General features: G+C 33.9%; 1 protein-coding gene across 2 annotated transcripts; it reads right to left on the reverse strand.

Moving 5' to 3' along the window:
- Nucleotides 1–339: 339 nt before the first annotated feature.
- On the reverse strand, nt 340–12,200 carry LOC120781345. 2 transcript variants are annotated; one of them, XM_040113549.1, is made up of 6 exons: nt 12,082–12,200; nt 11,608–11,951; nt 5,680–5,768; nt 2,165–2,319; nt 1,819–2,103; nt 1,535–1,628 (listed from the first exon to the last, which is right to left on the reverse strand). In XM_040113549.1, the coding sequence occupies exons 2-6, from the start codon at nt 11,672–11,674 to the stop codon at nt 1,541–1,543; spliced, it is 684 nt and encodes a 227-aa protein (XP_039969483.1). In that variant the 5' UTR covers nt 11,675–11,951; nt 12,082–12,200; the 3' UTR covers nt 1,535–1,540. The 2 variants fall into 2 exon arrangements, with proteins under 2 accessions (XP_039969484.1, XP_039969483.1); XM_040113550.1 differs by having other exon boundaries at nt 340–1,628; nt 11,608–12,199.
- Between the last annotated feature and the right edge of the window lie 450 nt (nt 12,201–12,650).

Here is a 12,650-nt window from a genome sequence, read left to right on the forward strand (position 1 = left end):
TAGAGATACGGATTTTTTCAATGTCACTTAGTCTAATTATCAAGAGAATACTATGTTCCGATACAAAATATAAGGTACTTATTAAAATACTAAAATATCCAGTCCAATATTATACCACCATAGAATACCCATAGAATATAAACATGTGCGAGTACCCAGCGTATGTTTTTAGTAGACTAAATAAATTCCAAAGGCATTACATTTTATTCTGCAATCCGGTTTGAACGATATTGAGTAAAGTTATATTTCTTTTAATATAAAAAAACAAGAATAATTTAAAATTGAATTGGTTTACTATAAAATAGTATATTTCAAATTTTATTTGTAAAGATATATTGACATAAATTGTATAATTTTAAAATTAATATTTCTGTTACATATCTACATACATATACGCTTAAACTTGCTATAAATGAAAGCACTAATTATTTCTGTGAGAATCCCGAAACAACTATTTACACACGAATATGCTTACTTAGGTACATACATATGTATATTATATATGCATATGTATGTATGTATTACCTTCGTTAAAGCACGTTTGGAATATACTCGTATATGTGTAATTGCCCGCTATGTAGTTTATTGTTGTGAAAAGTAGTTTAGTGATTCCTATGAAATCTTATTAGAATTCATTAAAACTATCATTTGTGGATTTGAAAACAATTTGTGACATGGAAAAATGAGAAATCTTATTAGTTCTAAATCAATATCACAGCTTAACAATTACTTCCAACTAAGTGCTACAACTAAGCTCACTTTATGAAATACTCATGTAAAGTATGTATACATATATGTACATACATATGTATATCATATAATACTCATCCATTCATAAATACTATGGGTTTATGTATGATGAGACTAAATATTTAGCACTGCGATCGAACTTATTTTGTACAAAAAACTTAAATTCCACAAATTTCTTATGCATACGAGTATAAACTATTACTAGTACATGTAATTGCCGCAATTACCGCCTTCCATGAAATGGAAGTAAAATGCCCAACTTAACGCTTAATATTGCACCAATATTCATCGAAACTAATAATAACCATAATTTTTGCAACGGTAAATAGACTAGTTGTTGGAAAGTCGCGCATAAAATTTGTCAGTAAATAAAATTTGTCAGATTTAGCAGCGTTTTGCAGCTACGACTTCCTCTCATTCACTTTTCCTCCTCCGCACTTTCCTCTTTTGCAACAGTTCTAGTTTGTTTTGGTCACGACACTCACCCGGTCCCACTCAGGAAGGCAATCTGGTTTGGTTGTGTGACTTGTTGCAACCGCGCACACCGCATTAAGATTAATTTATACAGACACACATATGTACATACATATGTATGTACATGTATCATGGCGTAGAGTTACGGCGAAAACTTGTGCTGAATTAAATTAAATGAAATTAATGGCAATTAGCTACGAACTAAGTGAAGATCTCGCACTGCAGCGCGAAATGCCCGGCGATGACAGTTTCTTTGTACAGTTTATTGAATTTAAAATTAAGTCCACGAGTCTGTAAACGATTGAGTTTCTCCAAATCACCAACGGCGGTCAGCAGTCACACTGCTCGGCAGATAGAAGTCATCTTCGTCGTTGACAAGCAACTCGCGCATCGCATAGCGTCGTCTAGAAGCGCAAATACAGAATAAATTATAAGAAACGAATTACAAGCAAAAATTAAAGATAATTCATAACAGAGCGAAAGGCATCGAATCAATTAAATAGGAATTTAATTGCATATTTATGAAGCATACTCGTCCGCACAACTTTTATTTGTTAGGCGTGGGTAAGTTTGACTTTAAGGCATTATACTTACTCAAGGTACGAGCGCCAGACGACAAGCGCCACATATAGCGATATCGAAAACAACGCCACGAACACCAGCACCATCGTGAGTATCATGTGACTGTGCTTAGCGTCGCTTTCATTATCGTCATCATCATCATCATCGTCGCCGTCAAGGTCTTTATCAATAATAGCAGCACTATCGGTGCCATTGGCATTTACGACTTGAACTTTCTGTTTGGTACCAACATCCTCCGCATTCACTTCTATATTTTCCGCAACAAAATTATCCGTGTCCATTTTGATGGCTGGCCCCCTGCAAATACGAATAATTTATCAAGGCTCTCGTTATTTTTAAATGAGTATTGGCATTCTACCTAAAGCGCTCCTCTAGCTCTGCAGTCTCTTTATTAACATCGCGCACCTCCAACACCTCCACATCGTACTTGAGCCTTTGATCCTCACTCAGATCGGTTACTATACGAATTGAGTCCTCATCGTAGTGCTTGAAACTGGCTGTTTCGGGCTTTGGCTGTAAAGAGAATTATGAATATATGATATTTATGCATTTAAATCTAAGAAAATGTTGTTTTTTATTTCTTCGCGATAATGTGGAGCGTGTAGGCAATCTTAAGTGATTTTTAATGCTCAGGGACATAATCGACCAAAACGGCTAAACCGATTAGTCACAAATTTTAACATAAGCTTCTTAAATATAACTATATTTTAGTAATTAATAGAAGATTTTTTTTCGTCCATAAATTTTTTTTATAAATAATTTATGGCAAAAATTTTGGTAATAAATCGATTTTTTTTTTTTGAGAAACCGCCATTTTGTCAAAAAATTTTATTTTTCTTATTTCTTTGATTTCCTATCCTATATTTAATTCCTTTAAGACGTCTTCTTTGAGAGGAGCTCCCGGAGATCAGCTGTAGTTCCATTCCAAATAAATGTTTTTACTATTACTAAGTCTTAAAATCCAGTTAAAAGATACAGATATAGATATAATATGTGTAAAAATTTTTGGATCAATAACTTTAAACCTTTTCTCAGAAAAAAATCTGTAAAATTCGCTTTTTTCGAACTTCTAACTGTATATAACCCCTAAGTTTATGTCCGCTAGGAGGCAGTGGTACTGAATTTTAGCCAAAAGTTATATTTTTGTTTCGAAAAAATCGTCGATTTATCGACCTTCGGAGGACATTAATTTTTTAACGACGATAAAAGCTGTGAGCGATTATTTTTCTCATACCAAACCACTATGCACCTATTTGATTAATAGGAAGCCTGTCGTCAAAAATTGCGATAAAATCGCTGAATTGGTCGAAAGAGACCGGCATAGTAGCAGCCGTAGCATCGGTCAAGAGCTGGGCATGAGTCATCAAAAATTCATTTCAATTTCAATAAAAAAAATCCAATAAAAATACCGCAAGACTTTTTTGACAACCCATTATATGTATTTCATAGTAAAAAGTTATTTAGCTATAATATAAAAATAAGCTAAAACAAAACGATTTATTAGAAAAACTAATTATCTCAACCGGCAACGGAAATTAATCTCAAAGCTAATAAATTAATAATTCAAGTAAAAATGTTATTTATTAAATATTCCACAGAATAATTTAAATCCAGTAACATATACTTATGTATATATGTACATATATTAGGGTGCGTTATTCTGAGGCAACCTTTTTTTTCAACTGAAAAACAGGCTAAAAACTTTCGAAAATGTGAAAAAAAGTCACTCAAAAGATGAGCTCGTAATATTAATATCAATTTTTTTGTGGTGGTTATTCTGCGGGGGTTATTATGTGTGCACGCGATGGCTGCCAGTTGGGATGGTAAACTCGATTCGGATTCTACTCGAGAATCGAGTTTTCTCGTAAAATAATCGATTTTTCGGAAGTGATCTTCAGTAGTCGAAGTCGATTAAGAATCGATTCTTGACATTCGAAAAAGCCTGTTTTTCAGTTGAAAAAAAGGTTGCCTCAGAATGACACACCCTAATGTATATGTATGTGTGAATATTATACAATATATTTAAAATATACCCCCAATCAGAGATTTATTACGCAAATTTTACATATACGTGTTTTATTTTTGGAACTTTCGAATAGTGGGCAAAATCGGACGAATAAGGAAGCATACGCAACCCGATCTTCATTTAAGGTTGTAACTGATTTTATCAATATGACAAGTGGGGGTCTCTCTCGAACAAAGAGCAATTAATGAACAACATGAAAATAAATTAAGCAGAAAGTCGTTTAAAAATAGTGCGAACATCGTTTAAAGGAGCGAAGGTATCGGCTTAAAAAGAATATTACGATTAACGCACACATATGTTAATATATAAAAAGGGGCAGTACGACTTTCCTGAAATAAATGTGATAATTTCAGAGTGTCTCGCGCAAAATGCACGCACTTTTAAAATATTTACAACAACAACAATATTGGCTAACCACAGAAAAAACTGATTTTTTTTCCACAGGTTAATTAAATTATTTATAGGTATTGTATGCTTAAGGGTGCATATTATATGTATAATATATACCGATGCATGTGTTTGGAAGAATTTAGGCTTTCGAAAAATTAAGTGGAAAGTTTGTGAATCACAAGTATGACATTTCTGGCTTAAAGAAGAGTATACATATGTATGTACATATATACATAAGTATAAAAATATATTTATGACTGTTTGCAGCATTCAAGACAGGAGAAATAATCTGTGCATTTACCAAGTATAATCACTAACATAAATACATATGTATGTGTGTCTGCACATTGTGCTTGCAATCTATCGCTGCATTGGATGCAATTATTGTGTCTAGAATGTTTTGAATTCCACAAAAACGGTTTTCAAATGAACTATGTATTAAGGCAGCGTTATGAAACTTGCAAGGCTAAAACGAAACCGGATTACTGCAGAATTCGAGTATTACTCAGTAGCAATTACGTTCATTCTGAAAAATTAGTGATTTTTTTCTCTTTCTTCTAAAAAGTGTTTATATCAATATATCATATATGCATGTATATATCATATATGTAGACACATATGTATACACATGCACACAGATATAAAAAACAATGCAAAAACGAACGTGACTTTCTATTGGGTGATTTATTGTCACAGTACTCGTAATGTCAAAAATCGCAAAATAAAAAATTGTAGTGCTCAGCTAGACGTGCCATCGCAATCGCTTTAGTGGATAAGCTCACCCTCATTTCCATATGAATTAGATAATTTTGGATTACTTTCAACTACTGTGTCAAGCGCAACAAGTCAAATATATGTACATACATATGTGTGTTTGTAGTAAGTATATATTAAGTACATATGTGTATGCGGATTACGTTTGCTAAATCAATTCATTGTAGATTCTACGAAGCCTAATTTAATTTGCGCGTGACTCATTCGAAAGAGCCGCGTAGAATTCGTTTCGTCATCAGCCGAATTCCCCTGCCAACAGGTAAGTATATCATAAATACGAGTATGTATGTACGCATGAATGTGTGAATCAATTAGTATTTGGAGACGGGAATCACGTTGGAATTTGTACTTTTGTGGTTGGCATGCCGAGAAAAAAAAAAAAACAGAAAAATACAGGCATCACAAATCGCAATGGAGATAATCTGACAGATCAAGTTTTGGTTCATACATCTTATTAACGGTTGTCGCTTGAATGGTTTACAGATGATCAAAACGGCATGAAAAGTTAAAGATTGCTATTTAGCAAAGGTTTATTTTGATTTTGCACCTGAAGAGTTCATTTCTTAATGACAATTGTAATATAAAACCATATATTATAGGTCTAGATTATAAATCCGATAAAAGCGAATTTTTACATTACAAAAATTTCTACATTATTATATGGAATATTAATTATTCCTTACCTCCCAACCCGGATCACGTTTTGTAGGCAGTTTATTTAGATCGCTCAGCTCCGATCGGCGAGAAGCTTCGTCAATGGGACTTAGGTTAGCTGAAACGGATGAAACAAAATATTACTCAAAGTAATGATAAGGTAAAATATAGTCAATTTTGTTAAGTATGTATGTAATGTAGCATAGATATTTACATTTTAATTATAGATATTTACATTTTAATTACCCAGTTGTATAATGTAATATGTATTTTGAAATGGTTTTAGTCCAACCAAAAACCCAAACGTCTATTCTTGATTCCATCAAGAAAAGTTACATTTTAGTCTGATACATATCAATCCTCCGCTACTTCGAAATAAACTTAAAATGCTAGTTCAATTATGGACTAATTCCGAAACTGTTAAAAGATATAAAATTTTGGTGGCATCTGTATAATATATTGCGACAAAAAACACCCGGAAATTGGTAAATTAATTCCCCGGGTAAATGATATTTCGAAAAAATATATTTTGCCAATTTGGTAGGATCTGTCAACCAGTTTTTTTTACAGCAGCTGCTTAAATCGGTTCACCTCAGTGGAGCGTTGTGATTTTTGCAAGGGTTAAAAATATGGAACAAAGAATTTGAATCAAATTTTGTATTTCTAAACAAATTTCGTGTGCGGAATCGTTGTGAATATTGGAAAAGACTTATTAAAAACACAAGTCTTCCTGTGGTAGATAGCCTTCAAAAACGGTCGAGAGATCGTTGAAGTCATTCCTCGTTCTGGACGCTCTTCGACCTCTTCAACCGATGAAAATAGTAAACAGTGAAGCGTTAGAGAGATGGCAAGAGATCTAGACATCTGTCGCGAGTGCTTTCGAATGATTTTGGTGGATATTTTGGGTATGAAACGCGATCTTGCTCGACTCGTCCCGATATAGCTAATTTTTTTCAAAAAGAGTCTTTGGTCATGCTTGATCGGACGAATTCCCATCCGACATTCATGGAGAGCATTATAGCTGTCGATGAGACGTGGGTTTATGAGTTGGACATGCAAAGTCAACAATTAACGGAACCCTTTTCAGTCGATCTAAGAGATAAAATAAAATTCGCTGAAGGAGCTGAAGCTCATCTCAAAAGGTCCACTTTGAAAGCATTTTCTATCTAGTTCAATTCCCTTGTGTAGCTTGTGAGTGATTACCTCCTATTAAACTGCGATGAACCCATGTAACTGTTACTCCTGACGATAAGGAAATTACTTTATTTAATGGAGGAATTTGAAATGGATTGAATGGGGAAGGCCATATAACCCCTAACTCGATAGCTGGAGGTAGCATTTTTAGTTTAATATGTTTGACCAGGACGTCGAGTATGAAGATTCACCTTAAGTTGCATACGTTTGTATATTTGTAGGTGCGTTCTCTCCGCATTCAACTTTTTAAATATTTTACTAATGTATGTAGATATACAAGTACATATGTATGTATGTACTATATAGTATATTGTATATGATGGGTATGTAGTCATTTTACGCGCAGCATTTTTTAGCATGTTTTAACTTTACAACTCCCAGTAAATTTATGATAATCAAACAAAGTTTGTGTACAAACGCCTGTTTATCTCACAAACACCCACACACATACTTAGTCGTGTGTGTATTTGCATGATTTTTTGCGTTAATTGAAATTTTTCCGAGAAGTTCTATGCAAATTCTGCTACCGGTCGCCAGAATGACGAGCACCTGCTGTTTTTGTTGTGTGAAGTAATAAACACGAGCATATTTACCTTAGGCGATATGGTAAACATACAAACAAGCCTGCGTATTATTATGTACGCATGAAAGTGCATGGAAAGCTCATGCGTAACTGCTTTAATTGTAGCTGGCCGGAGTAGTTATCTAGTCGTTCAAAGAAAATTTAACGGTACTAAATATTAACGCAAACATTTGTAGGTGTCGGCGTCAAATGACCTTGATCTTTCTTATCGACGATCTACGAACCTTCAAAATTGCAAAACTTGTATTAATTTTATTTGTAATTACGTTTGTATTTGTTGTACTATACACTTACTTATTTACATCCACACAAATGGCAAACATGTTTTCTCAACTTCTTTCAAGTTCAAAATCACATTTGCACGAACTGTTTATTTGGCGCCCTACATTAAAATACTTTTTTGATCGCTATCAATTGGCATACTATTGTCCCATATTTGTTATAAATAGTGCCGAAGCCGGCCAAAACAAAAACAACAACCCATCGCTTACTGCCACATGTATCAATATGCTCTGCACGCGCGTATATTTAATATGAAATAAGTCAAAATTTAACAGTTTTGGTGTTCCATATAAATAAGTTACCAATTAGGTACAGTACTAATTATTATTTAGTTTTTAGAGGTTCAAAAGGGCGTATGGCTTTTTATAATATTCTTTGGCTACATTTTTCAAGAATAACATTAATTAAAATTTCAAGAGTTTATATTTGAAAATATGTTTATTTGAAAACCCGTTTAAAGCTAAATTATTGCGAGAATAATACTTTCAAATGTTAATATTATTACTTAATTTTACATGGAAAATATGTATGAACGTACAAAGCCAGCATAACCGAACTATTTTAACTTCTCGTAGTTTTGACAATGTGGAGTAATGAGTTTTTAGAGTTCATGTTCGCATTTTCAATACTCGCGTGGTAAATGCGTTTGCAAATGTCAATCAAATTCAATAGATTGCAAGCCTGTGTATTGGAGCTTACTTCGATTTGCATTGGATAGTCCTACTCGAGCGCCGTCGTTAATATCATTTCGTATGCACAACAGCAACAAAGTATTTAGGGTATTTTTATTCGCTTGCGACTTAAGGCTTTGTGTTGATTATTGTCTGCGAAGCTTTTATTTTCTTTTAAGCCCACAATTTGTACACATGTCTGTATGAATGTATGTGTTAAATGGATAGGCGAGCCAACAATATAAAATTGGCCGCAATTTTTGCATTCTTTATCAACTTTTTGCAATGAACTGAATAATTGTTGACGAAAATATTGCCCAATGAAAAAAAGTTGCGAATTTTGTCGTCATGGTCGGCGCAAGTGGGTACATGTGTAAGTAAATACTATATGCTTACCCCGTAGGACCCTTAATTTGTTATTCGGGACTAGTAGTACACCTTGGCGGAAAGGTGTAATATTGTGTGGTAAATGAAGATATGCATTTACAGTATCAATAATATTATTTTATTGAAAACATGTGCTTAATGTTTATTTTTTGTTTGTATAAAATTTTCTTGTTTTTAATTTACACAGCCATTAACCATTAAGGTACAGGGGATCTGATGCTCGAGAGTGCTGCCTCCTTCAGAGAAGTGACCATTCTCTCAGATAGTAGAGCGGAGGCGGGTCGGTGCTCCCGTATCCTCTTGTGGTCTATCACTAGTAGGCTGGTCTTCGCAGAAGCTTGGTCAGCTTGGCCAGCGCTGTCGTAAAGCCTTTTGGTCCTGGATCGATAGCAGGAGGATCACTAGATCTTTGCTCTCAATAAGGCTAGGCTCTCCCTAGTTGTGAGTCTTTTAACTGACCATTGGTTTTGGGAGGTCAAGACTTAAACTTTTGGGAGTGCATATCTTCAGAGATACCACCGAACTTGCGGAAGTGAAAATTAAACGCCTGAATTATTGATTTGTATTGCCTACTAAGTCTTATAAGTACGAACACATGAGTTCTTCTTTTCTATGGCTCCAAAAAGGACTATATATAGCAGTCCTCGTGCGATCTTCTATCAGTCCTCTAACCTATCCAAACTTAATTTAGACATTTAGCACGGAAATTTAATATGAAAATATTAAATTATATAATGTCCAAACAAACTTTTAATTCAGCAATTAAATAAATTTTAAGTTATTAATATCTAATTTATCCAATTCCCACATAAAATCTACAATTAACTGATTTCTCAATTAGTAATTAACAACAAATTAATGCAAAAGCTTTCGACTTGGTAGGAATACTAACGAGAACGCTTTACACGATTAGGGGCAATACAAAAACCTTTTGTTGTAATTATTTATAATAATTTTGAAATATTTTAGTGATGGCATCACTATATAAGCATTAACATTTATAAAACGCTATTACAAACTATAAGAAATCACATCAGACTTGCGACTAAGTTTTTCGAAAGATTAATTAAGAAGGAACACGGCATTCGTGAATTTCCCACAGGGAACCTTTTACTAGCGTTTGTTTGTTGGTATGTATGAATGTATGTAAAACACCTGTTTCGCGCGTTTAGCTGCCGCCGTTGACACTGTTGTCACTGATAGGGCTTTGTTGGCAAAGAAAAAAGGCAAATGAAAGTAATAATTGTATTAGTTTGTTGGTGTTGCTGACGCTAATTTAATGTCAATGAAAGCTTTGTATTTTTCATAAACATGTTTGTGAGTATCACCGTTGTTTTACATATCTACCTACACATGCACTTGGCAGAATTCCCATGAATCACTTATTATTAATAAAGTTGTGATAAAATGTCTAAAGCGTGTCTTATCAACATAATTAATTTGCTGTATTTATCTAATCATTAAATTTGCGACTAAATGTAGTGAAGTTGTTTGGTGTATTGGACAATGTCCTTGAATTTTTTTAATTTAATATATAAATATATAATCCGGTGGTCTTCATTTTTCAAGGTCTCAAAACACTGATGAGAAGTTTGAGTTATACTTTTAATTATGAGAAAAAAATTTCAATGAAAGATAATGCCGATATCTGCTTTTCGGGAAAAAATTTGGAAAAAATCGTGACAGGATTCCTAATAAGTTAGGTTATGTTAATTTCGTAAACCAATAAGTCACGCAAAGACCAGTTTTGGTCATTTGCTCCACCAGATGGAGTTAAGTTGCTGTGTCCAAGAGGAGTAATCATACTTTAGGATGCCTGCGCTTGACGCGAATTTTAACAGACTCTCACTATCGATACCTCCTCTAGGGTATCATACCGTGGGTACCCCAGATGCCTACAGCGTAGTCTTGCCAATACGGGACAAGTGCACAAGGCATCCTCGATTGTTTCCCTAATGCCCTGCTCTAAACATTTCGTGTAGTCTTCTCGAACTAAAGTTTACTAATTCGTCCAATAGAAAATGTTTGACATCAAACTTGTGTGGCGTTTCCTTAATATTTGAAAAATTTTAAAAGGTGCCCTATAACTGCTTTTAAAAATCATTCACTGATAAAATGGTAAAAGCATATGAAAAATAAATAATTTTGTTCTTATTTAGGTGAACACCACTGTAGTTAATTTAATATTTGGGGAAGCCTATTTCCTTATTTATGTAAACAATTTTAAAAATACTTAAAATTGCGTTGTTATTCATTGTATTATCAATACCCTAAAAAATTAATAACAAAAAATTAAAAAGAACCACCAGATATAAATAGATACTCAATATTCATTGTTCTCTTTAAAACACGTTCAAAATAACGTAAAAGCGAGCAATGTTAACGTACTTTTTAAAATTCATATGTATGTACATATGTATGTAAATATAAATATAAATTGTATATTTTATGGTTTATTCACAAGCCTCTTGCAAGACTGGCTAAGTCACTTCTACTTCCTCACACAGACAGAAAAAGCAAATGAGACTCCGTAGAAAGATCAAAGTAAGAGTAGCAGACACAACTGAATGCAGTCAAAGTAAGAATTCTGCGAACACTTTGCAATTCAAATTTGGTCGCAGACGTCAGAAGATATCACGAAACATCCACAAACTGTTGTACAAATATCGAGATATTTTCGTTTTGCGCAAAAGTGCGAATGCTGATAATGAACGACGCTTAAGACATGCTATCTACATACTTATGTATGTATGTAAATATGTACATATCTATATAAACATATGTACATATATGTACCTGTAAGTAAGTATTGTTTTTATTTTGTTCTTCAGTGATCTTACCATAGTCTAGGCTGGCTGCAAATGCCAATAAGAGAAGGGACAACTTCGGCAACCGGCTCACGTACATTATTGATGTTACTGTTGTTGTTGTTTTTGTTGATTGGTAAAAGCGTTATTTTTTCTCTTTTGATGTGATAAGTTTCCTACACTTGAAATTGATTGAAATATGTTGGCGTATGTATGTATGAGCACTTGGTTCGGGTACGGTATGGGCCAATAACTTCACCGTTATCAGTCGCACACACTTATCGGAGTGGTTGATATGAAACACACTTACAAAGATGATATCGAATTATTCGCAGTTCGTAACGCTACCGTTAAAATTGACGCGATTTTCATAAAAACTATAAAATCAGTTAGAAAATGAAATAATTGAAAATTAGCAAATCTCAGCCGAAATCTCCACAGAAAGAAATTTGATTTCCGAACTTGTCAGTAAGAAATTTGATTTCCGAACTCGTCGCCGATCATTACCGAAATGGACTAACGACGTATAAAGCGTGAATTAAAATGAAAAATTTCACTTAAATCTCTAACAGAAGAGCGCTCACTCTAACTTGATCTTGACTTCGCGAATGTTGCCGAAAGACTGTCTAAAATTGGTTGACTGCGATAGTGGCGAAGCGGTGAAGCAGCGAGAATTTCAATGCACGGAGTTGGTGGCTGGTGACGCATATCGCGGTGAGCCCGAGTAGCTGTGCTAAGAGAGTGGAATATCTACTTTGTCTAGGAGAGAAAGCAATTTGGCACTTAACAAGTTGCAGATCATAACTGGTTTCTCTGTTAGAAGTGTTCTTAAAGTTGGCGTGCTAATGTCAGTATAAATACAATGCACTTACACGAAACCATTTGTAAACATTTTATTTTAGTGTGTGTGTGTAATTTCCATTAAAATACAAGTAGTATAAATATTTTGAGTGATAGAGCAAAAACATATTGCTTTATATTAAATTTGTTTGCTTAATTTTATATTAAAAAAGAAAAAATTGTTTTCGTTTGTCAGGTGTGGGGTTCGAACCCACGCTCCCTCTCGGGAACCAGAG

Source organism: Bactrocera tryoni, unplaced genomic scaffold, assembly GCF_016617805.1.
Source record: "Bactrocera tryoni isolate S06 unplaced genomic scaffold, CSIRO_BtryS06_freeze2 scaffold_64, whole genome shotgun sequence".
Taxonomy (NCBI): domain Eukaryota; kingdom Metazoa; phylum Arthropoda; class Insecta; order Diptera; family Tephritidae; genus Bactrocera; species Bactrocera tryoni.

Excerpts from the sequence above, each read along its gene's own strand:
- LOC120781345 (XM_040113550.1), bottom strand. The coding sequence starts at position 11,674 with ATGTACGTGAGCCGGTTGCCGAAGTTGTCCCTTCTCTTATTGGCATTT. Across the intron at positions 2,320-5,679 it reads AACGTGATCCGGGTTGGGAG|CCAAAGCCCGAAACAGCCAG; the intron begins GTAAGGAATAAT and ends TTCTCTTTACAG. Across the intron at positions 2,104-2,164 it reads GAGCTAGAGGAGCGCTTTAG|GGGGCCAGCCATCAAAATGG; the intron begins GTAGAATGCCAA and ends TCGTATTTGCAG.